This window comes from Chelmon rostratus, chromosome 19, assembly GCF_017976325.1.
Source record: "Chelmon rostratus isolate fCheRos1 chromosome 19, fCheRos1.pri, whole genome shotgun sequence".
Lineage (NCBI taxonomy): Eukaryota > Metazoa > Chordata > Actinopteri > Chaetodontiformes > Chaetodontidae > Chelmon > Chelmon rostratus.
Window position 1 is genome coordinate 12,274,170 of NC_055676.1, and position 23,747 is coordinate 12,297,916.

The 23,747-nt window shown below is 40.2% G+C and overlaps 1 protein-coding gene across 3 annotated transcripts; it reads right to left on the reverse strand.

The window, feature by feature from the left end:
- Window positions 1-8,184: 8,184 nt before the first annotated feature.
- Window positions 8,185-22,327, reverse strand: LOC121622938 (calsenilin-like). Of its 3 annotated transcripts, XM_041960014.1 has the most exons (10): window positions 22,262-22,327; window positions 18,329-18,503; window positions 15,066-15,068; window positions 12,082-12,206; window positions 9,626-9,695; window positions 9,324-9,394; window positions 9,083-9,190; window positions 8,883-8,987; window positions 8,741-8,803; window positions 8,185-8,628 (listed from the first exon to the last, which is right to left on the reverse strand). In XM_041960014.1, exons 1-10 carry the CDS (start codon window positions 22,265-22,267, stop codon window positions 8,581-8,583), a joined length of 774 nt encoding a protein of 257 aa, XP_041815948.1. In that variant the 5' UTR covers window positions 22,268-22,327; the 3' UTR covers window positions 8,185-8,580. The 3 variants fall into 3 exon arrangements, with proteins under 3 accessions (XP_041815948.1, XP_041815949.1, XP_041815951.1); XM_041960015.1 differs by lacking the exon at window positions 15,066-15,068; XM_041960017.1 differs by lacking the exons at window positions 15,066-15,068; window positions 18,329-18,503; window positions 22,262-22,327 and adding an exon at window positions 13,709-13,811.
- Between the last annotated feature and the right edge of the window lie 1,420 nt (window positions 22,328-23,747).

The following is a 23,747-nucleotide window of genomic DNA, read 5'->3' on the forward strand; positions in this document are numbered from 1 at the left end:
TGGAGTACTGAGTGATTTTTCAGTGGTTAAATATGTTTCATCAAGAGGAAGATTCATTTTAATCAAATGTAAAAGAGCATTTAAGCCAAGGTTCCATGTAAACTTGGTATATCTGGATCCATGTCAATGCAAGTACACAGAGTTGAACAATAGTAGACTGGAGATCAATCATTAATGTGTTTCAACATTTGAAGAAATGTAACTCATTTAAAAAAAAGTGGGTTTTCTGATCAGACTGTTTGTGCAAAGTGCAGGTGTAGTGATCACTTCCAAATTATGTGGTTAGGCAGTGGGAACAAAATGAGAGATAATCAGCCCCAACCAAACGTGCTGAATGAAGTAAAGGAATTTTATTTTTGCTTCTGGGTGAGCTGTCAGTGAGAAAGGAGAAATAAATGAGCGATTTGCTCAGCACGACGATGGTGATGTGACATGATCTGTGGTGATGTCATTGTGGCCAAGATGAGAGCATTTAATGGTCACAGGATAAGGCACAAACACTTAGCCCATATGGTCTTTACACTCTGCAAGTATACCTGTAAACCATTATTAAGACAAACCTTCCTCGTGACTGCCAAATTGGTAAACATCAATTAACCATATTGGGAAATATTGGAAGCTATTTCCCTATGGACAAATGATTTAATATTGCATAATAAACACAGAATGATAAAATAAGTACAGAATAGCCCTATTTCTTCTCAGGTACATGATGTGTTTGCTTTGCTTTTTCCTGTAAAATCCTGGATAGCATGCAATAGCGCTTGACAGTCAGGGGCGTCAGTGAACATGCGTCCTTTGATGTGCAGCAAATGGTGTTATTAGTGGTGTAGTGGTGTCACTACCTTTTCTGCAGCTGCTGAGAACAATATGTGCTTTTGTAAACTACAGCGCCTGATACTTTCAGTCTGTGTTGTGCTAGCTTGGTGAAGGCTGGGGTTCATTTGAGGTTTTGAATCAATAAGATCCACAGCAATTCAAAATTTAAATCCTAAATTCTTGCAACAGTAAATCTGCTTCATTTCTATACCTCAACCTTACGCATCACACACAGTCTCATAATGTCACATCTATTATCAGTTAGGCAAGATTAACACTGGAAGTGCAAACACTGGCACTGGCTTTAATTTGCCTGGAAACTGAATACTCCTGTTGTTGTTAGATTTGTTCCCACACCTTGTGCCAAACTTGGATTCTTGATTCATGTTTTGTCTTGTTCAAGTTTCCAGGGACAGCGTAACTTCCCAGACATTCCAGCCAGATTTTCAAGGCTTGAGCCGATCAGTACATCCCTGCATCTTAGTTTCAGCACCTGAATCTTCCCCGAGCACGGGGAGATAGCCATAGGTGAGGTGCTGGCAGGTCTGTAAATATGTGTGTGCTTTTCCTGAACTCTAGCCTCCCCTGGCTGTCATTGTGTGTGTCTCTCCAGGAGTTTTCTCTTTTGCTTCAGAATCAATTTGATCGACTTTTGAACTTTTGTGCACAGTGAAGTTTATCTAGAGATTATTTCTTTGTTTTTGTGATTCTTTTGTTGTTCCTGCTGTTTTTTTTTAATCTGTTTCCATTTTTTCATTCCCTCTGGGTCTTGTACCTTTGCACTTTGTAACTGTGTTTTATAAAACTGCTACATATGTTAAGTTTGCAGACTGTCAGTGATGCCATTTTCAAGGGATTTTCACACACAAAAAAGGTTCAGTTTTAAGGAAAACTGTTAATGTTCATTTCAATCAGCTATTTTGATGGAGTACTGGTGTACATAAACAATATTTAACGTGTAATAACTGGGCTGTATGACGATAAGATGTATGTGAACTAAAAACAAAAAGTCAAGTGTAGTATTGTTTACTCACAAAGCATACTGTGCAGTATGTCTTATTATACCTTTATTTTGTTCCATCCTGTTCAGTTTCCTTGATTTTGGCAAATTGTTTTCAATAGATTTAAATTTCACATTTTCATATAATTTGTGATGGAGAATATCTTTAAAGTGCACTTAATGTCCCTGTAGGATTATTGAGCTCATATTGGGAATACAGACATCTGTGTGAATCTCCTGGTTTTGACCTGCAATTGTAAACACTTTGGGTTACTCATCAAATAATATGACTAATATGGTTTGTCATGGATGTTTATGTGTTCAATAAAATAAGTAACAAATCATGTTTTTTTCTGCCAAAATGATATGATTTCACAAACAGTGACACATGCAATATAGAGTGAATTCAGTTTGCTAACCAGTGTAGTTGCTTGCAGTTCAATCCTGATGTTATTCTGCTGTTTGTTTTTAAAACAGTATGTGTGCAGTTTGAATTGTTTTAAGCTTTTTATTTGGCAATGGTGCATTGAGCAGTTTGATATCCGTTTGTATGAATGAACATCTAAGTATGTTCAACAAAAAAGTTGAATTAATTTGAAACAAATCATTTTTGGTCATTTTTCAAGCAAAACGATATGATCAATTCTTGCATTTGATGGTTCCAGCTTCTCAAATGGAAGAACTGACATTTCATTGTCTAGAGAAAATTGAGTGACTTGAGGTTTTGGTCTGCTGTAGTTTGAACAGGACAGGACATTTGCATTCACAAGCAGTTTTCTGATGTTTTGATGAGCAAGTTATTAATCAGAGCGATTAATCAAGAAAATAATCAGCAGATTAATGGATGATGAAAATAATCTTATAGTCAAACATGTTTATGTTCCCCAAAGGAAGGTGTCATATTGATACCCAGCTCAAGTTTTTCAAATTTATTGATTATCATCACATTTGATGATACTGGAATTAGCTCCCGAGGTAGTAAAGCCCCAGAAAAAAAATGACCTCAGGGTCTTTAGTGGTCTCTCTGGCCCTGCAATCATATTAGTAATATTCCAATTGTAAAGATAAAGTTGGATAAACATAATCAACCTATATTAAACAAAAACGGACAGGGAGGATAACTTGTTCAAAGGAGCTTTTATTTGATTTGTTTTCATGATTGATTGCTTTCCCAGTGATTAGCTATCACATGTCTCTTATCCAGGCTACTATGAGGAAAGACACCACATGTCCAAGTGTGAGAAAGATGTTAGTCATGGGAGCCGGGGCAGCCGCGTTAACGAAGGCTCTCCACAGAGACTGGTTGCGAAACCCTTGCCTTTCATTGTAGTAAAGACGCTGATCTTGCTCAGAGGAGGATGTCTTATGGCTGTAATGACTCCCAGATCCGTGCTTTGGCCTACCGAGGAACCCCAGCCCGTACCCGGTGCCCGTGCCCCCGAGCACTCCGGCTGCTGCTGCTCCCGCCCACTTCAGGCCCTGCTTGGAGAGGCCTCGGCTCTCGGACGGAGGCGCTTTGTTGCCATCGCCTTTTCCTCGACCCTTGAAGCCGCCAACACGCTTACTGTATACATACTGCGCACCTGGGCACAGAGCTGCCATAAGCAACAGCCAAACCCACAGTGAGAGAAGCTTCTGCTGGCCAGTCATTACTGCAGATCTGCAACCTGCAAAAACACATCTACATGTATGAATGACAGAGTGGCAGGTGAAGAGGGATGGTAAATAACCTCAACACTATTTTTTAACCTGAGCACCAGAGTTACTAAAGCTGAGAATATTAAATGACATTACAGAGACAAAGAAAGAGGAGTCTGCAAAGCCTGTTGGCTGCTGTTCAAACTTGCATTACAGCTTTTGATTTTGCTCACTGAACATCCAAAGTCACATGGTCTCCAACACTAACAACAGACATCCAGAACTATCCACATGCTCTGTCAACACTGGGATTAGCTGGGCATTGTTTCTCCCTTTCATGATGCATTTGTGTTCTTGGCTTTGATAAGCAGCGTATTACACTGTATATTTCCATAGTTTGTTACAAAACAGATTAATGACAGTACCAGAGGATGTAGATTTGCAGCTGTGTGTAAATGTGTATAATTACAATGCATCCGGAAGGAAGTAATTTCTAAAACTTAAATCACACAGGTAAAATAATGTTGATACCATCCATTTTGCAATCAATAACATAACAACATAAAGAATACTTGTCATTATTATTTTTTTACCTTTCTGATTGGTCACACTGAGAGGTCGTGATGCTGGAGCAGCAGTCCTTTGTCAAACCACAACACATAGAGTACAGCAGAGCAGCATTTTGGTACCAGAATCATTTCCATACCAACATCAGGTCAACAGAGCCAGCACAGCTCCTCCCCAAAACAAACCCTGCTATGCTATTGGTTCAAGATCAATAATACAGTACGGTTTGAATGATTTTAGCTGACGGTGGCATTTCACACACATTTAGTTTTCTCCTATTATTCACCAAATGCAAAGGCTAGGGCTATTTTCCTCCACATGTCTGCAGCAGCTCCCACCTGTATGTTTGTACTTTCTTTTATTCATGAAACGCTCACATGTTTATGCTTCTGTGTTTCTAATGCTCAACACTGGTTTGGGATTTATTGTTTTGTCTCTTTACGATGGATCTTATAAACTTAACTGGGCCTGTAGGAAGAGGAAGACACTCAAAGCACAAGAAGAACAGTAATTATATATAACTCTGATTCCAAAAAAGTTGGGATGCTGTATAAAACGTAAATAAAAACAGAATTCAATTATTTGCAAACAGACTATGTTTAATGACAACAGTTTTACAAAGTGTTCCTGAGCTCATGTAGTAACATCCTTTATCCAATCATGTGTTCACAAAATGGTGAAGCTCGCTCCATCCTTGTTTGGCTTGAACGACTGAGCTTTTTCCAGGATGCTCCTTTCACCCAATCACGATGCTATCACCTGTTACCAATCAACCTGTTTACCTGTGGAATGATCCAAACAGGTGTTTCTGGAGCGTTCCACAACTTTCTCAGTCTTTTGTTGCTCCTGTCCCGACTTGTTTAAAACGTGTTGCTGCAACAAATTCAGAATAAGAAGATATTTACAAAACCAATAAAGCTGATGAGGTTAAACATAAAATATACTGTCTTTGCACTGTTTTCAATTGAGTATATGTACAAAGGGACTAGCAAATTATCATACTCTGCTTTTTTTATGTATTTCACAGTATCCCAACTTTGGCAGTCAAAATGAATGCAAGTTTAAAAGAAGAATATTCTGGTAAAGGCAGAGGGGTTTAAGTAATCAGTATGCAATTTGCACTGTTGCTTTTATTTTATGCCTACTTCTATCATAAAACGTACAATTACAGGTAAAAATCTCATCATCATGATTAGGCTCTGCTTGGGTTCTCTTGGCTTTCAGTCTTAGAAAATGCATGACTACCACCAAAATCCCCCAACCCCCCATTTCTGTACTCCACAGCAGTTACAGTCAGTTTCTGAACACAAGTTAGTGGAAGAATAACACAACAAAAGCAATGCAGAATAACCATTGGTATTTCAATTTTGAACATTACACAATGATTTTGCACCTTTGCATCTAAACAAGGTTTTAATTTATTGTACTATAAGATGTATTAGAACTTAAAACTAAGTAAAACAACTTTTACACCTTTTCATTTACACTTGAGACACAGAAAATAAACTATAAGAGATGCTTGAAACTTTTTATCATGATGAAAAAGACATTTTTGCTTTTAAATGGATATATTCATCATGCATAACAAGAATAGAGGAAGTAAACTGTAACTGAACACTTGAATGGAATGAAATCAACAGCATGTTTATCGCTGGATGGTTGACATCTGGCTGTAAGAATTCTACTCCTTTTGTATGAAATGCAAAGGCTGTGATGGTAGTCCAGAGGACGCAGTACAGAGAGATGATTGTTAACGGCAGCCTAGACAGATTGGTCACTAAAAATTAGAGGAAAATTCCCTCAGGCGAAATCAAACAACTATATGAAGTTTTGCTTCTTTGTCATGGGCACAGAGGATCCTGTTGAAGTCACATTTTGGACAATTGTCGGTTTGTTCAGTATCCCTCTTACAACGGGGTTAACACACTGAATTTTCCACATAACTGGACGTATGTGGCAAGTTGCCTAGACGTATGTTTCATTGCTTTTTTGCAGCTTCGCAGCTACATAACTTCAAATATAATGCAACCTGTTTGATGTGATCATTTGCTAGATTTTGAAATGTGCTACAACAGAACCCAGCCTTGTGTGTTGTCTATGTGAAAGCTGATAACAGGATACAAACAAGATGAAAACTCCACACGCGAAGGATTTAGAACAATTACATCATCTTCAGGCCCATAACACATGACACAAACCAAAAGTTCACAGTTCTTTGATTTCGCCTGAAGAAATGTTCTCCAAATGCTTCTCTGAACAATCTTCTCACTTGTTCCCTAGACTCCTGATGTGGATATTTCATACAAAAGGGGTACAATTCTCAGAGCCAGATGTAACTGCTGCTGTGTTTGTTTATTTTATTCTCTGTTAATGATCAGTTGATTCCCTCTATTTTTGTTCTGCATGATGAATACATCCATTTATAAGCAAAATGGCGTTCTTCATACTGATAAAAAGTCTTAAACATGTTTTATAGTCTAAAGCCTCCACCATGATCATGCAATTTTGTCCTTCTTTACAAACACAATCCATGAAATCGAACTCCAGGTTGGTCATGCCACTGGTAACCCTTTCTCCACTCTATAGCTCCAGTCATTTTGAAGCCCTCTCAGTGTGAACTGGACACATTAAAGCCTCCATCGAGTCCTTTAGATGTGACCCCTGCCAGACTAGTCCCACCATTTGGAAATGGTGCCATTGGGCTGTGTTCCCTCAGAAGCATGCAGCAGTGCACCCACCACTTAAACAATTGCTTTGACCTTCTGCATTTAAAATATTGTAAACCAAATTCTAAATTACAATTTTAGAGGAGGTTGTTTACTCATTTTTACATTCACATCATAGCGCTTAAACTTCCCTCATTAAAGTTACAATTTTTTACTCATAGCTGAATCTGGAGATTGTTTGATTTTGATCTTGATCTCAGCTCAGCGTTTGACACAGTTATTCATTTTATTCCGTTGGTTCGTCTTGAAAAGTGGGTTTGCATAAGGGACGCTGTCTTAGACTACTTGAAATCGTATTTATGAAACTCATGAAACCAGTGGCAATCGGTGAGGTCTCCTCCTCTGTGGTGTTCCTCAAGGCTCCATCCTTGGTCCTCTACTGTTATGTGTATACATGCTGCAACTGGGACATATCATGCATAAATACAAAATCTGGTACCATTGTTCGCTGGATGACATGCAAATTTATGTCCCATTGAAAACCAATGAAGAAGGCAATTTCTATCAGTTATCATTATCAGTAACTAACTAAAAACCAGCTAAATGAAAACAATTTTGAAATTATTCTCTTTGGTCTCCCAAACATCCCTATTTTACAAAAACATCTTTGCTCCCTGTCTACAAATGTCAAACCTGCAGCCAGGGTGTCATATTCGAGAGTGACCTTTCATTTGAAAAACAAATTACAAAAGTTGTTCAGCCAAGGAACAAAAAAAATGGAATATGCTCATTAGATTAGGTGGTACAAAATGCAACTGCTCTGCTTTTAATAAATACAACAAGATCATATCAGTCCTGTTTTGGCCTGTCTTCACTGGTTACCAGTAGGTTTTTTTAGAATTGATTTGAAGACTTTGCTTCTCACCTTTAAAGCATTTCATGTTTTAGCTCAAACACATGCATTGCCATTCTCTTTCCGTTCGCCAGATGCCCTCTGACTTTTTGTCCTGTCCCAGTCATGTCCCACATTCAGCTGCTCCCTGCTGGCCTACAGTACCCCCTTTCCCTCCAGTCCCAGTCACCAGATCTTCTCTGGCTGCTTGCTCACCTGTTTCCACTGTCCCTCATTAACCGTGCAGTACTTAACCAGCCCTTCTCCACTTACTCCTGGTGAAATTGTTTTATCTTGCTGCATTTATTTCATGCCATTGTGTCAAACCTGTTATCTGGAACCCTGTCATCTGTGTCTCTCTGCCTCAGCTTTTTTATTATGATTGTTTGTCTTATTATTACAAGAATTATAGATTTTATATCAGACTTCCGAGGGCATGATAATATAGAAATAGAAAACATTCAATGGAGTTACCATTATGTGAAGGTAAATATTTATTCCAGCAGGATTTGGGTTAACATGAGAATGACTGGGTATCACCTTTTCACAAAAATCTGAAGAATTTAGAAACATGATTCTTTTCTTTACAGTATAATACAGTAACAATGTATTCTAATTTGCCTACGTTTCAGAGAGGTCAACGATAAAACCTCTTGTTTGTGTTCATTGTGGTTTGCGTCACATGCTATTAAATAGTGGGCAAGCACTCATGCTCATCTGGCAATGATGACATTTTTTTCACATTTTCCTCATGTGCAAAATTAAAACTGTCATGCAAGGAAACGTTTCTTCAGCTGACTTGGTGAATTCTGCACAATTTTCTGCATAGAACAGTTCGACTGGAAAAATAAATAGTGTTTGCCAGTTTGTAATAAAATGTGTCAAATGTGTTGAATGACCCAGTTGTTCCCTTTAGGATGACTGAAGTTATTTCAGGGCCAGAAGCTTGTAGTTGGAAGCAGTATGCAGCAACACTGATCCACGTCCCTCTACAGTAACTAGATGACGTTCTCGAAGAGCTGCATGGAGGCCATTATATTTTCATCCTGTTGAGAAAGAAAAACAGATCCAAGACAAAATGTGTCATTTTTGCACACAGCTGCATGAACTCGGTCATTCACAGTGAGGTAAAACTTGTCAGTTTGATGATGGGCTCACTTTTTGGCAGGTGTCTATGAATTCATCAATAGTCACCACTCCATCTCTGTTCCGATCCATTTTCTGAAAAATGTGGACATGTTCAGGTTGCAGTACGCTGATGCCAAGTATTGTCCTGTGTGGTTTTTTGGCTACAACATACCTGGAAGAATCTCTCCACATGCTCTAAAGGGGAATCGTCTCGTACACTGGGTAAGGTATACCTGCCCATCATGTCATAAATGGAGGTCATTATTGCCATCATTTCCTGCAGAAAACATATAGCACATAGGCAGAAATGAGGACGCTGCAGCAGATTTTGGTGTATTTTCTCACAAACGAGAATTTGTTTGTTGAGTGTACCTCTTTGGTAACGTAGCCGTCTTTGTTGATGTCATACAGGTTAAATGCCCATCGCAGTTTCTCTGTAACGGAGCCTCTAAGCAACACAGACAATCCTATCACAAAGTCCTGTTAAAGCGAGAGGAAGTTTGATCATTAGCTTTAATTAAACAGAAATCATTGAAATTCAAACTAAACCCCTGCCACCCATGATAATGACCATATATTATAAAAACAAACACGCAGTCCCCAGTGGACTCACCTCAAACCGGATGGAGCCACTTCTGTCCATGTCAAATGCGTTGAACAAGAAATGTGCATAGGTGGTTGCATCTGAGAACATACAATGAATATTTAGTATTAGAACTTTTAACACCCTTTTTTAAAATCTTTTTTATCTTCTTTTTTCATCTTTGACACAGGTTAACCAAATAAAATTTCATTGTTCAGTTATTCGAATTAAGCTTGCTATTCCAAACAGGAGCGTGGTTATAAAGAAATAATAGCAGACTGAGTCAGTGAAGGCATTATATGATACCTCTTTGCATTATTTATATACTGTACCTCCTTGAGGGAAGAACTGGGAGTAAATGGTCTTGAAAGTTTCCTCATCCACAAGCCCACTGGGACATTCCTGTTGAAAGAGAAAAACATTTACATCACTTCCATCAGTGCTGCTTATGTTATTCTGAAGAGATTAGATTTTGATACAGCCTAGAGGATTTGAGATGAATTTTGTTTAAAACTGAGTCAAAAACTTAACTGGTTGAGAACAGCTGCTCTTTCTGCAGCTGCTCCATTTTCAGATCAGGATAATTCAGCCCAGGATTATAACAAACATGCACATTATATGATTCAGATTTGATAGGTTGATATGACAAAAAATAATCTTATGTTGACCTGACAAACATATTACAGGATCAGGAAATCAGTCTGTGGAAAAGTGGGCAACAGAGCAGGTGAACTAAGTGTTGCTAGATGGCTTCACAGAGGCTTGGATTTGACCTGAGTTTTCAAGTCTGTTATTTTATCATGCTGTGCAGATCCTGACTGCAGTGCAGGAATGTGGCCACTAGAGAGAGAGCAGGTTATCCAAAATCTTTCATTGATTGAAAATCTTCACTTAGGCCTTTCATGCTTTTTTACAAAATAATAATTCTCACAATGCAGGTCCCCCAGAGTAATGTAATAATGAACAGACTACATGTGTTCAAGCTGGTGTGACATGTTCTTACATCCAGTTTTGAATGAAATTAGGGGGAAAATGCAAGAGATGCAGGAAAGAGAAAAGAAAACGGTTCAGTACAACAGTATAACATGAACACAGAAAAAAAAAGCAAGCCAGAGAACATTAGCTTTTGAAAGCTAAAATCAATTAAAATGTTTTTTAACAGATGTCACTCAGCAGAGCAGTCTGCCGCCAAGGGCAGCAGGAACATTTCTTGTATCATAAACCAAATGGGAAGTCACATGTTATATTCTTATCCTCCAGGCATTGTAGTTCATTGTGAGTATATAGGTTTAGGCATAGGTTTTCATTACATTAAAAAACAAAAAAAGCAAAAAAACCAAAAAAACCCCCCGCAACACTGTGACTTATGATAGCAGCAAAAGCTCAGGTGGGACTAAAAACATAAGTGATAGCTCTAATTTTCCTGCTTTGACAAGTCAGAACATCTGCTGTGGAAAATGTCTGTCTGGTTATTTAAAGGTAACCTGTGCAAATTTCATTAGAGGTTCGTTCACACTGAACATTTTCCACCACAGCTCATTATGGGTATCGTTAAGACCTCAGAAGCCTCATTAAACATTTGCAAGCTTTTTTCCTTTAAAGTTTAAAGCCGGATTTGCTTACATCAGCTAGTGCTCTACTCCTCTTTAATGGCAATTTGCAGCCTTTAATGGCATATTACAGTCACTAACTGTCAATATGCATTACCCGACTCAGCGGCTGGTAAAAATAAATACCACGTCACTCCTGCACTCGTGCACGTGCATCCTCGTACCTAAACAACTGAATAAGTTGATTGCCAATGGCTCCCAATGGTTCCCAAATGGCAAATTTCACCACTGGAGAGGTGCAACAAGTCCTCACGTCATTAACGTTGTGAAACGGTTGCAGTTTGCAGGTTTAGGCACAAAAACTAAACTTAAAGTTAAATTTAAGAAAAGATCATGGTGTTTTTTTTTTCTGCTTTAAAGACGTGGATAAAAATTCTGTGTTTTTCATGGTTTCAGCTAGACCCCTTAGTTCTTAGTTAGGTTAATTATAATATTACAGCAACATATTAAAGTCATATTTTAGACCCAACCTGGGTGTCGAGACCTGCCTCAGCGCTCTCATGATGGAAAATAAATAAAAGTAAAAATATCAACAATTTGTCTGTTTTTTCCCCCCTGTAAATTACTGCATGATTTTACCTATTCAAGCACCTAAAAGGTAGAAAAAGGTATTTAAATAAAACAGCCTGAGAAAGAGGAAGGATATGCAACCTGTGATGAAGTGTCAGAGGTTGGGTTTGCATGCTTCCAACTGTGTGGTAACAGTTTGGGGAAGGTCAGGCCAATAAAGAAACTTGCACTTGCTCACATTTTGAACACATGCAGACATACATGTACTGCTCACACATACATACACACTATCTCTCCCACAAACACAGTAGTGACCCAACCCAAATATCATACAACCCACACTGTTGAAAGTTATTGTGAACCCTGTTGTTGTTGTTGTCTGTCTAGCCGTCCATGACTTAATTTCTGTTCTTTGTATTTTATTGTGGCGGCTGTTGAAGCAGCAGATTGGAAATAAAGGGCATGCACATACTTTTGGCCAAGTAGTGTATATTTAGTTTAAGGAATTCTAAATAGTGCTCAAACTGCCCCCCGAAGCCGCCACGACTGTTAAAGCTTTACAGACAAATGCCAAGATGACGAAAAATGGAAGCTCATAGTTTCAAATCAAATCCACTTCAGAAGTTTTTTGGACCAACAAGTACTGACTGTGCTGATTGTTTTCATACATTTTTGAAGCCCCTGTAAAGCGACTGAAGCTCCTTCCTGGTGAACTGTGTCTGGGCTTGGAGCTGGTCAAGGCCCTCGGGTTGGTGACGCACCATGGAGAGTTCGAGGTCGCTGTCGCAGCTGTCTGTCAGCGGGAAGCAGAGAAAACAAGGGGGTGGGGCAGGAAGAAAGGAGGGAAGAAATAGAGGTAAGACAAGAAAGAAAGAAAGAAAACGAAAGGAAGGGCCGGGGAGGAGTTGAAAATACAAGGAAAATCAAAAAAGATGGGAGGCAGAAAATCAAAAAGGGCTGCACATAACTCAAAATGCTCACCATCTTTACACGAAGGTAACAGAAATTTCAAAACAAAAGTGGAGAGGTTTAAGAAGGAAAGGTGAGACAAGGAAATGGGCAGGAGATAAGAAGGAGTAAGAGCACAGTACTGGATAAAAATGAGACAGCGGGAAAGATTTGGGGATTTTTTTGGTAGAGAAGTGGGAAAAAATTATGAGTAAGAGCAAATTGTAGCTTGGAGGAAATAAAGATGGTTAGAGGAAATACGCAGATACAAGTATAGAGTATAGACAACTAGCGGGTAAGAGCAGTTTGGTAGGAAAAAAAGACCCCTGAAACTCTTTAGCTGTGTCTCTCTCTATAATAAGGCTTAGAGATTTCAAATCATTTTTGTTCCATCACTGACAGGCGTAGTGCCGCGTTTTTTGTCTTATAAGTCTTATAAGCTAAAGAAGTGGGAGAACACTTACATGCAAACATACATGCATCTTCCTTTCGCTCACTGAGGCCACTGTTGTGTTAAAAACCATGAATTTCATCTTCAGTAACATGGTGGAAAGTAAACACAGGAAGCAAACAGGGAGTGAATTTAGACGCAGCCTTTAACTTGCCGTAAAATCACAGCGGTCACTAATCAACATGGATGAAGTGCCATTTAAGCTGCCACTGAGCCAGTATGCACAACAACACGCCTAAATCCACTGCAGCCATAATCAGTCTAATTAGTGACACCTGTGTTTGACAAGTCTGCATGTCAGCAGGGAAGAAATGGGGTTATGATATCAGCCAAAGGGACCAAACTGTTCAAATTCAGTGTGATACAAAAAATGAAGGCGAACAGTTTATAGAGACGGCTGGGGTGCAATGAAAGCAAATAACAGGAACAGTCCCGGAAGTACTCACCATCTTTACAAGAACAAAACACAAATGGGAAGTTAACAAAGATCAGACCAGGAAGAGATGGAGGGAAAGTGATGAGGAAATGAGAGGGGAGGAAGAAGAAAGTCACAGAATTGTTAAAATATTTGACTGAATACAAAAATAACCGACACAGTGAACACACTATTAAAAATAATGTCACTGTGTGAACAGGAGGGACAATTGACCAGAAGCTCTTTCTATGTATGCGAGTATTGCTTTTAGTTGTTTTAAGAAGACCTGAAAATATGAATCTGTCCTGTAATATACTACAGCTGGCTTGTGACTGCAGTTCCTCGCCATTATAGCATTACTATCAGTCAGCAAAATCAAAAAAACAAGACAGTTTGACAAGATTCTTGTTCTGATGCAACACAGAACACCACATGCAAACATCCACATTTAACTTCTCCACACTTGCTCTTTATGTCTTACCTTCCAGCGATAAGGGCTCCCAAATCCCAAACTGTTTGAGCACGACAACAAACAGTCCAATGACAACAACTATGGCAATAACTTCCATGCCATCCAGTCCCATTGTCGCCTTGCATTAGATACTGCCAATACAAAAGCCCCTTTTTAAAAAACTTAACAAATGCTTTTGTAAACCTGATGCTGAATCTCATCAGCTTGGATCATCACAAACATCCTCTCTGTCCTCGAGTTGCCTCCTTTTTTTATCAGTGTTTTCATACAGGCGTCAGCCACTACGTTCACTTAAGTGAAACCCCTGACTTAAACCACTGACAGGTTAGAAAAAAAAGCTAATAGACTGGCTGCAGAGCATCCTCCTTTAAGTAAACAGGTTCAAAGTCCAGCATGTGTCCTGCAAAGAAATATCAAATTCAGAGAGTCTGAATCCCTCAAAATGATCCAAAGCTACCTCCACTCGCCAATAATCCATCTCTGTTACTACTCGTTGTTACGTCCCGGGCCGGTTCATTTTAGGATCTCTCCCACAACTCCATCAACTCACGGGCTCCACCCCCCACTCACTCCATCTACTCCTGGGCTGTGTGTTGTGGCGGTGGTGGCGGTGGCGGCGGCGGCAGCGGTGGGGTTACTACTGAAGGAATTTCTTTACTAATAGTCTCTGATTGACAGTCCATGTGCTTTTATTTGCTCAGTCATGTCAAGGATTTAAAGCTGTAAAACCAAGCATTGATCCACACTGGCTGATGGCTGGGATATGAACAGCACTTAGAATGAAGGAGCCTGCCCTGCCCTGTGTGGCGCTGCTTGTGTCTACTAGGTTGTTCAGTGCTACACACGGTCAATAACTCAGAGGGCTTCACTCAGAGCTGAAAAACACTGCGACCGTTGTGACTGTAAAAACATTGTAGTTAAGAATAGTTAAGTTAAAGTGAATTATATCTGCGCTGCAAAGACCTCCTGCACACCTCAGAGGCTGATTCTGAAAAGTGCTCCACGCAACATACATGCAGAGGGTCCAAGTGGTCTTTAAAGACTTTTCCACAAGCCTGCAAGTTGCTGTTAAGACATGAGTGAGTCTTGGTATGATTGTGCTGTGATGGAGGAGATGAATATGAGTATAGTTCAACTGATGACTCTGCACAACTTAATGGACCCAGTTTAAGTAGGATGGAGGGTGGAGAGGAAATCAATTGTTCAGAGCTTAAATATTCTTCTATGGAGAGAAAGCGGGCCAGAAATGCATTTGGTTGGTCAGGGAGGGTTTAGGAAAATGGCCTTATCTTAAACAGATACTGAAATAACTAATGTACCACTCCAAAAACTCAAAACAAATCTCAATTCTATGGCCTCAGTGTACCATCTTATTTCATATACTGACACGTTTTAGCAAAAAAAAAAAAAAAAAACCTTCATCAGAGCTCAGAGCTCAGAGCTTCATCAGAGCAGATCAATCAAGAGTGATATTCTCCTAGTTTTTTATAGAAAACAAGCCATAAGGAGCCATTATGATACAGACACCTTTCAGCACTGGAATACAGACACATATATACTTGTTTATTAGCCATTTTAGTGTGTTTAACTCAAACATTAAGGCTGCTCTGTCAGTACACACTATAATTTGTTGTCACTTTAGCAGTGCACCCAGTTCACTCAGAGGAAGAGCATGTGTCTTGCATTGGAAAATAACCCTAAAAAAATAACACGTTTACCTTATGAGTCAGCAGAGTGTAAACTGTGAGGTCAGAGGTGATGGGTTGTCTAAAAAATGGTGCAGCTCGTTATCCTTTGCATAAGAATGTGGATTTTTGCAGTGTTTTTGATGTGTGGGTTCATCCTGCTTCACCAGAAAGAAACACACTCAGCCATTACACCAACATGCAAGATGTATGAGCTCATGTAGACACTCACCTGCCATAAAAATAATGCAGCATTATACTGTTTAATGCACCCTAAGTGCTGCGCTATCCCTGTTCTTCTATTAAATACAGACAAGAGTGAGGTGGCTTAAGCATGCAGAGATGCAGACAGTGCAGCCATCAGTCTCACCGTCGGCTTTTAATGACTGCAGTGAGAGCATTACAGCTCAGAGCCCGAGGCCATCAATCAAAAATCTATCACACAAGTTCTCGTCACACATTTAAACACCCTTAACTTTACCCTCTTTCAGCCCTGCTTCTTAGTGCATCCTTTTAGCTCTTTCTTTTTATTTTTTTTGGCAAGAAATCACCATTCTGGGGGGGGCTTCAGACACACATCTTCCACTCTGCATCATCAAACTTTGGACTGAATTGTCAAAAATGCATGTTTCTAAATGGATGCCATTCTGAATGTCATTTTTGTTGCAGCATTTCCATCATCTGTAGGCCATTGATGGATCTCCTTCAAACAGCTGATACGATTTGACAGAAGGCATATACAGTATGTTCTCACTGTACATAATATTATATGACAGTTAGCTTCCTCTCTCATACAGTTATCAAGGAGAAGAATGTGCAGGAGGCCCAGCAGCAGCCACAAATGACAGCTGTACATTTGGACCTCCAAAATATTTAAACTTTTGAATTCACTGATGACCAATTTACACAGGAAAATGCCCTTGTTTCCTTTACAAACACCAAATCAATAACCACCCAAAAGCCTTAATGAAGCAAAGTAAGCAAAGCAACAATATGCTGTAATTATTTGTGAAGGATAATCTCATAGTTCTTAGGTCATGAGAAGACGTTCAAACTGCCCCTTTAAGACTGAAGACTATGATTTGTATTGCAACAGTGCAGCAGTGTGTCTGCCGTGTTCAGGGTTGAGAAAATTACTGGTGACAAATTGCTATTTCATACAGTGTGAGGTGCAAGAACTCATCAGACATTTTATGCTAACGACTACCTGTAGTACAACAAATGCACTATAATTACAGCCAAACAGGCATTTAAAAACTTTCAGATTTTACACAACATAAAAGTGCATCATCCTCTGCTGATGTCTGCTGTTTGATGCAAAAAATATGCGTTACTTTCAGGCATCTTAGTCTGAATTTCATAACGTATAAATCATGCTGCGCATTGCATCATGGAACATCTTTTTCATCATTAAACAACAACTCCACATTTTCCAGCATGACTTTTTAAACGTTAAGAACATGTGATTGTGGCAGAGCACGTCTCTGGAAACCACCTGGCTTTTTTACTGAGTCGTTCTGCGTGACATACACCAGTATGGGAGTGAGTGCAGACCACCCTGCTACTGTACAGAGATATTCAGGTGCCATAATGTCTGCAGACCACTGGATGGCGATCATGTTGAGGAGATATGCTTAAACCTTAACACGTGTTTCCATTTTAATTTGAAACTAACAGTCCAGAGGGGTAAAAATAATAATGAGAATATTGATGTATTTGAATCAGTAGATGTAGATGTAAACACAGTCATTAGTGTTTCAGTACAGTCCTGCTGTCACCACTCTTAAAGGCCTCAAAAATAAATCGGCAGGACCACTTCCTTCCTGATATCCAAATTAGAGATGCAATATATTTCAGCTGTGTAATGTACCTGTTTTACAGGCAAAGTACTTCAGCCATCAGGGCATTTGTTGTTACTGTTTTCATCAGTGTGGTGTCCGAGGTACACGGCCATCTGTCTGCTGGCACAGAGAGAAGTCAGCAGTAAACGAGTCCGGATGTCAACAACAGGAAATTTCTGGAAACCACAGAGGAGAGAATTTGTCTGCTCATCACTGTGTTTGTTAACCAGTCCGATTCAAATATCAGCAGGTAACGTAACAATTCAGAGGGACTGTTTCCAGATCAGTTTGAAGGACGGAGATGGTGTGATATGGCTTTGACAGATTGTAGAAGTGCATGCACACGGCCGACTGTCTGCGCTGTCTGCCCGCACAGAAGGACAGCGTCAATAATTCAGACAAACCAAGAGAATGGGGGCATGAAGGGGCAGCCTGTGGAAGGCGGCGTGCTCTTCAGCTTGAGAATGTGCCAGTTCTCCTTTTGTGATACACAAACATGACGAATGGACACCCAAACCTGTGCATTTTTTCATTTTCTTGTTGACTAATTCCAGCATAAATTGTGTTGTTTGAATCATTAAGATTGAAAATAGAATTTAGGATGAAATCAAGGTGAAGGTGAAGTGGTCAGATAATAAACAACAGCTGTGTGTGTGTGTGTGTGTGTGTGTGTTTGTGTGAGACAGAGAGAGAGAGAGGGAAAAGAGAGGAAGAGCAAGCATTAGTTCAGGAGGGAGGGATGTGTGGTGGATCAAACTTAATTCCATGAAGGAGAATCAGAGGTGAGGGGGAAAGCGTTAGCGGTCCATTGGTTGACTGATTAGCTGCTGAAATGAAGTGACGTTTGGTGAAGAGAGAGGTCTGCGCTGTGAACATTGAGTAGAGGGAAAGAAGGGCGAGAACATATAAAAGATACAGGCTGTGGACGAGGCGGCTGCTTTAACATTCATGTATTCTGTAGTGCTGGAAACTGAAGGCCTGCCCTCCTACTGTACCTCCCTCCTGCTTTGCTCTGCTTCCCCAGCTGTCACACACAATCATGCAGATATTTAATATGCTGTGCTGTAGGTAGCCTGGTGATGCGCCTCTTCATGTGCCTGTACCTGGCCCTTGTTGCGTGGTACTGGCGATAATCCACTTGACGAGACAGCACTTCATCAGAGATTTACGCGAGAGCCGTGGTTTCTGCCACTTGGAGCCCTCCGTCTGCCCACCCGGGTTCGGGTCTTTCCCGTTGGCATCGGGCAGCAGGCCGCCATCCACCGCCTTCTCATCCGCCTGAGGGGACAGAAAAGAAACCGTCCCCTGAGAGAGGAAAGTGAAGCTCGATGCAGACAGACCTTCTGGTGCTTCTGTACTTTTAAAAGTCCCCACCAGAGGGTTCACCTGATCACACCAGCAGGCCGGGAGGAGAAAACAAGCACCCCTGCTGTAATTTCTGCTGCTATGGCGGACAGTTCTGCTCACCAGATGGGCAGATGGTCCACCACTCTGAAATATCTCAAAAAGTATTTAAAGTGTTTCATGACATTTGGCACAGAGGATGAATCCCAACAACTTTGGTGCAACTTTTGTCTGTCCTGTCAATAATTGGATGGATTGCCACGAAAGTTGGTGCAGTAATTCACGTCTCCCTTGGGATGAATTGTGCTAACTTTGGCGCTCTCTTCACTTCATTTCATTTTGCAGCACAAATTTCACTAATACTGCAAAACTAACGCCATCCCCATCAGCCTCAGCACTGTGCTAATTGGCAAATGCTAGCCTGCTAACACACTAAACGTGAAATGAACATTACAAAGTGAGGCTAGCATAAGCATGTTTGCATTGTCAATGTGTGCATGTTTGCATGCTGCCTTTAGCATTTAGCTCAAAGCACAGCTGTGCCTAAATACAACCTTGCAGAGCCACTAGCATGGCTGTAGACTCTCAGTCTTGTTGTTGACATATTTGATTTGGAAAGTTAACAATGCTGAGCCTCCAACCAGACATGCAGAGCATGCATTCTCCACCCCAAAATGCAGAAATACATCTTGGGGTGCCCTGGTTTGAGTTTAGGCCTTTGTCACAAATCATGATCATCTCTGCTCTGTCATGTCCTGTCAGTCCTCTGCTGCATGCTCTCTAATTAAGGCTGGAAATGGCCCCAAAATACTTAAAAAAGAGTAAATGTCTCTGCATTGCAACTTGTTGTCCTGCCTTATAGACCAATGGGTCTCTTAAGCCTAAAGACTAACTTTACAAGCTGTCATCTGTTGTGTGGTACAGGTTGTTGAAATCTTTATCTCTCTCATTAGCATGCCAGATTTACCATCCCTCTTTATCCCCTCCCCATCCTCATGTGCACAAACGCCACCTGCTGCTGATTGGCTGGAATAGTGTTGCATGGCTTGGTCTGACCCTCTTTCTTTGTTTTACATTAACAGAACCAGGGCTGTGTACAAAAACTGGATTATTTCTCACTAACAGAACAGACAGCTAGCAGACCGTGAGGAGATATTCACTGAGTTTCAAATTCAGCAGATATCAACAATCTTTCCCCAGAATGACTCACCCTACCTTTAACATCTGACCTATTACATCTCTTCTAAAGCTGCGTCTCACACAGAGGTTCCCATAACTGCCTTTTAGGAAGGACGAGTTATATACTGGTAAAGGTTTTAATCAATAATGGGTCTATGACATGGCAGCAGCTTTGGCTCTGGCATGCTAGACCTGCTTTCATAGCTGCATATGGTGAAACACAGCAAGGCTCTTAGGACAGATGGACCAGCAGCAGGTCAGACATTCAGCCAGCTGGTGAGTATGGACGAACAGATCAATACCTCAGTAATCAATACTTCAATACTCAAACGCTGCTCATTTGATATTACTAAGTGTTGATCACAAAGATTTATTCTATGTTTTTTATGTAGCTGCTCTCATACTCAGACTCTTTGCATCAGCATCTTTTAACATTGCATTGTTAGGAAGGGATCTGTTTACACATTTCCGTAAGAAGTTGGTCTTTTCATACATTAATATCAAAGAAGTCTTGAATGTGTTTAGTTTCTGGAAACAGAGAGTAAAAAATCTAATTCTAAGTCTTCCAGCATGAGCACTTATGAGGATAGGGACGTGCGAGCCCTCTCGTTTCCAGTTATTTGCACCATCACGTAACATCATCTCATCTCACACTGGATGCACATTCAGTGTTTCTATATTCAGATGAATATTTTAGTGACAATGAAGCTGTTCATATCTGAGCTGCAGAGTTTAAACAGTAGAACAGATCTAGGATGATACCTGTGATGCTTTTGGGTTTTGTGTGATTGGTTCTCTTTCCATTTTGAATATTTTGTTTTTGTTGGGGACCGTTTTTATTGGACTGTGTTTTTCAGCCTGTGTGTTGACTCATAGCCACTATCAGTGTTATTGTAAAACACCCTGTTCTGCCTGACACTGCTTCAAGTTCTTTTCTTCTTCTTCTTTTGTCGTATGGATCTTTTAGAGGTGGTTTTCTTAATGCTCTTGTCTCCTTTTTCTTTGTCTCTGCAAAGTCTTTTCCTGGCTTGCGATAACCGGCCTTATAAATAAAACAGCTGTCTTTAAAAGGTTGTTGCGTTTGTAATGTAAAGAGTTTGCAGAGAAAATGGACAGAGCCACTATCTGGGGAGCTCCTCTGTCCCCCTGGTCCCCTATATGAATATGAAGGGATGCCAACGCATACAGAGCATTGAGGACGTCGCTCAATAATTCACACTCCTTGAAACTGCATCAATAAAATATCACAGTTGGCTGGCATTTTGAGGTGAATGATGACTACAAGTAAAACACTAAGACTGATGCTGGTCGGATCATCAAAAAGCCACATGAGCAAACAGACACATACTGCACACACAGTCACACTGCATGCACCCATGCCAGATACACAATCATAGTAAAAAGCTAAAAAAAAAAGTAATCCTGTACTTAAATGCAAGCAAACAACCTTCTGGAGAGTCTTGGGGTCAGGGTTAAACCATAATATATGAAACAAATGATAAAATATCAGTCATACTAAATTATCCGTGACCCATTTAGAATTTCTGTAGCTCCACGCTGAGAAACTGAAAGATCTGAAGGGAAGGTAGTTTGTGGTCTTAACATCCAGAGTGCTGCATTATTAAAAGAGTTGAAGCCATGTGTGCCGAGGAGCGAGATGCTCCCTGTGATCATCTGAGCTGCCGTGAACACTGTGGGCTACTATCCTTCCCTGATCAACACATATGTTACCACACACACGCGCACACACACACAAGCTAAAACAAAGAGACAACCTGATAACTGCCAAGACCGTTTCTTTCTTCCAGCGGTGGTGGCTGTTTCATTGAAATGACAAACCTTCTGCTGTTTGCATGCTTTGGAACTGCTCAAAGCTTCTGTCCTGGCCTCAGATCCTTCAGATCCTGCTGCCTGCACAGCAGAACACGACTCTTCATCGGCTCTCATGCTTTATTTCTGTTTTCCATATGATTAAAGTCTTCTGGTCTGAAGTTATTGGTCAAATAAGCGCATATTATGTTTCTGGATTAATGTTACATACGTAAAGTTGTTAAATTTAGCTCCATAGCAAACAGCTACAACATTAAAATGCTGCTTACAGGTTAGTGCAATAATAATTATAACATCCCAATAATATAATGCATATATAGTACTTTGAAATGGGCCATGACGCATAATGAGAATTTTCTTTGATACCTCTAGTAGTTTTTGTTGGTGATACTTTTACTTGTAACTGAGTATTTTTACATTTGAGTATTACTACTTACATGCAAAGTATCCAAGTACTTCTTCCACCACTTGCATACCTCACTAAAATGATGTTTCTCTGTGATGTTCAGTTCAGTTTTAATACTTTCTATTGCTGATAAATTACATAGTACTAAAGTCATAGTTGGTTCACTACACGGTTCCACAGGTGCACTTTAAGCACATACAGGAATATTACCGCAATTAGTTAGTCTATTCAAGCAAAAAGTAAATCAAAGCCTGTATATAATGAATGTTTATTGTACCTGCATTGCGCCTGGATTCAAGTTGCTGTTTCGCAGAAAAATCGCTGCAGTCCTCCTCCGTTCGTGCTCCGGATGCAACCCTCTAGTGATCTGCAGCAGCAAGCAGAGAGACAAGAGAGAAAACAGCTATTTGAAGGAGGAGCACAGCTGCTGAGCTCACACACCGAGCTGGGGAGAAACACTATAAAACTATGATCATCGCAGCCACCGATTAACAAATGACCCTGAAGAGGCAAGAGAGCAGGCAGTCTGCAGGAGAGTCGTGATCCTGAACGGATACAGTAAGAGTATCAGGTCTTCTAAAGCCGGTCCCAACAAGTGAAGAGGAGGCAAACAATATATAGAGCAAGGTGTGGATGAGGTGCTCACATCGTGACAAATATTATTAGAAGTGCCAGACATATTATAACCTGCAGTAAGGCTGTATGGGTCCAAACTCAGACAGGCGTTAACAGTCTGACTCTCTGAGGAAATTAAAAAGGATCCCTGTGACACATACTGACCAAATACCTTTGCTTTTTTTTATAACTCTGGGTGCCCTGCTCTCTGTAATAATAATAATAACGGGGAATATTATATTATTAGACTTACAGTCCTCCCCATCAACAGACAGGACAATCTTGCAGGGTGCTTGTATCAATTTCTCACTTTTATTTAGCCACAGTTTGTTTTTTGGGGGACAAGCTATGATGTGTCACTTTCTTCCACCTGAAAAAGTCGTGCACAGTTTGCAGGATCACGACAGCAATTTATCAACATGCCAGGCTGTATTTTTTTGTGTTTGTTACAGAGAGGAAAAACAATCATGACGTGCTCTTCAGAGATGATTGTTTAGTACAACTGTAGTCACTGACGGCAAATTTAGGAGGTTCAACAACATTAAATAAACAAGCTGCATGTCGTTTTATAATGTGCTGAAACCACAGAGTCAAGAATCTGACTTTGAAATTTGACATTCCAGCCCAGTTAGTGCACACTTTGTACTGTGCACCTGTTTGTATCCACGGTTTCACATTAACTTGAGAGGTAAATTAATACGAGTGCAGGAAGCTGCCTCCTGTGCCCAAAATATGCCCTGACATTGCCTCTGCATCAGTTTAAGTGCCTCCTCTCAAATTCTATGAAAGTCACAAGGAGGAGGGGGGCTTTTTATTGTCGGGGGGAATCTGACAGAAATACAGAGATGTAGACCAACAGTGAGGGAGAGAAAGAGTGAGGTGGGTTAAGTGATGCATGGTAGGAAGGACAAATATATATATTTTCACTTTTTGGGTGCAGCAAAGCAATGTTGCTTGCAAGGCTGAAAATGTGAAAAAGTGAAGCAATTTGAATTATGTACTAAATTTGTCATTAGATTTATAGTATTTAATTTGCTTAAGATAATTCTCAGTGGTGAGAGAACATATTAATGAACAACAATATCTTTACTACTGTCACCACCCTCATCAAAATTGGAGAAATTCAATATTTTTGCTCCATCTGCCCT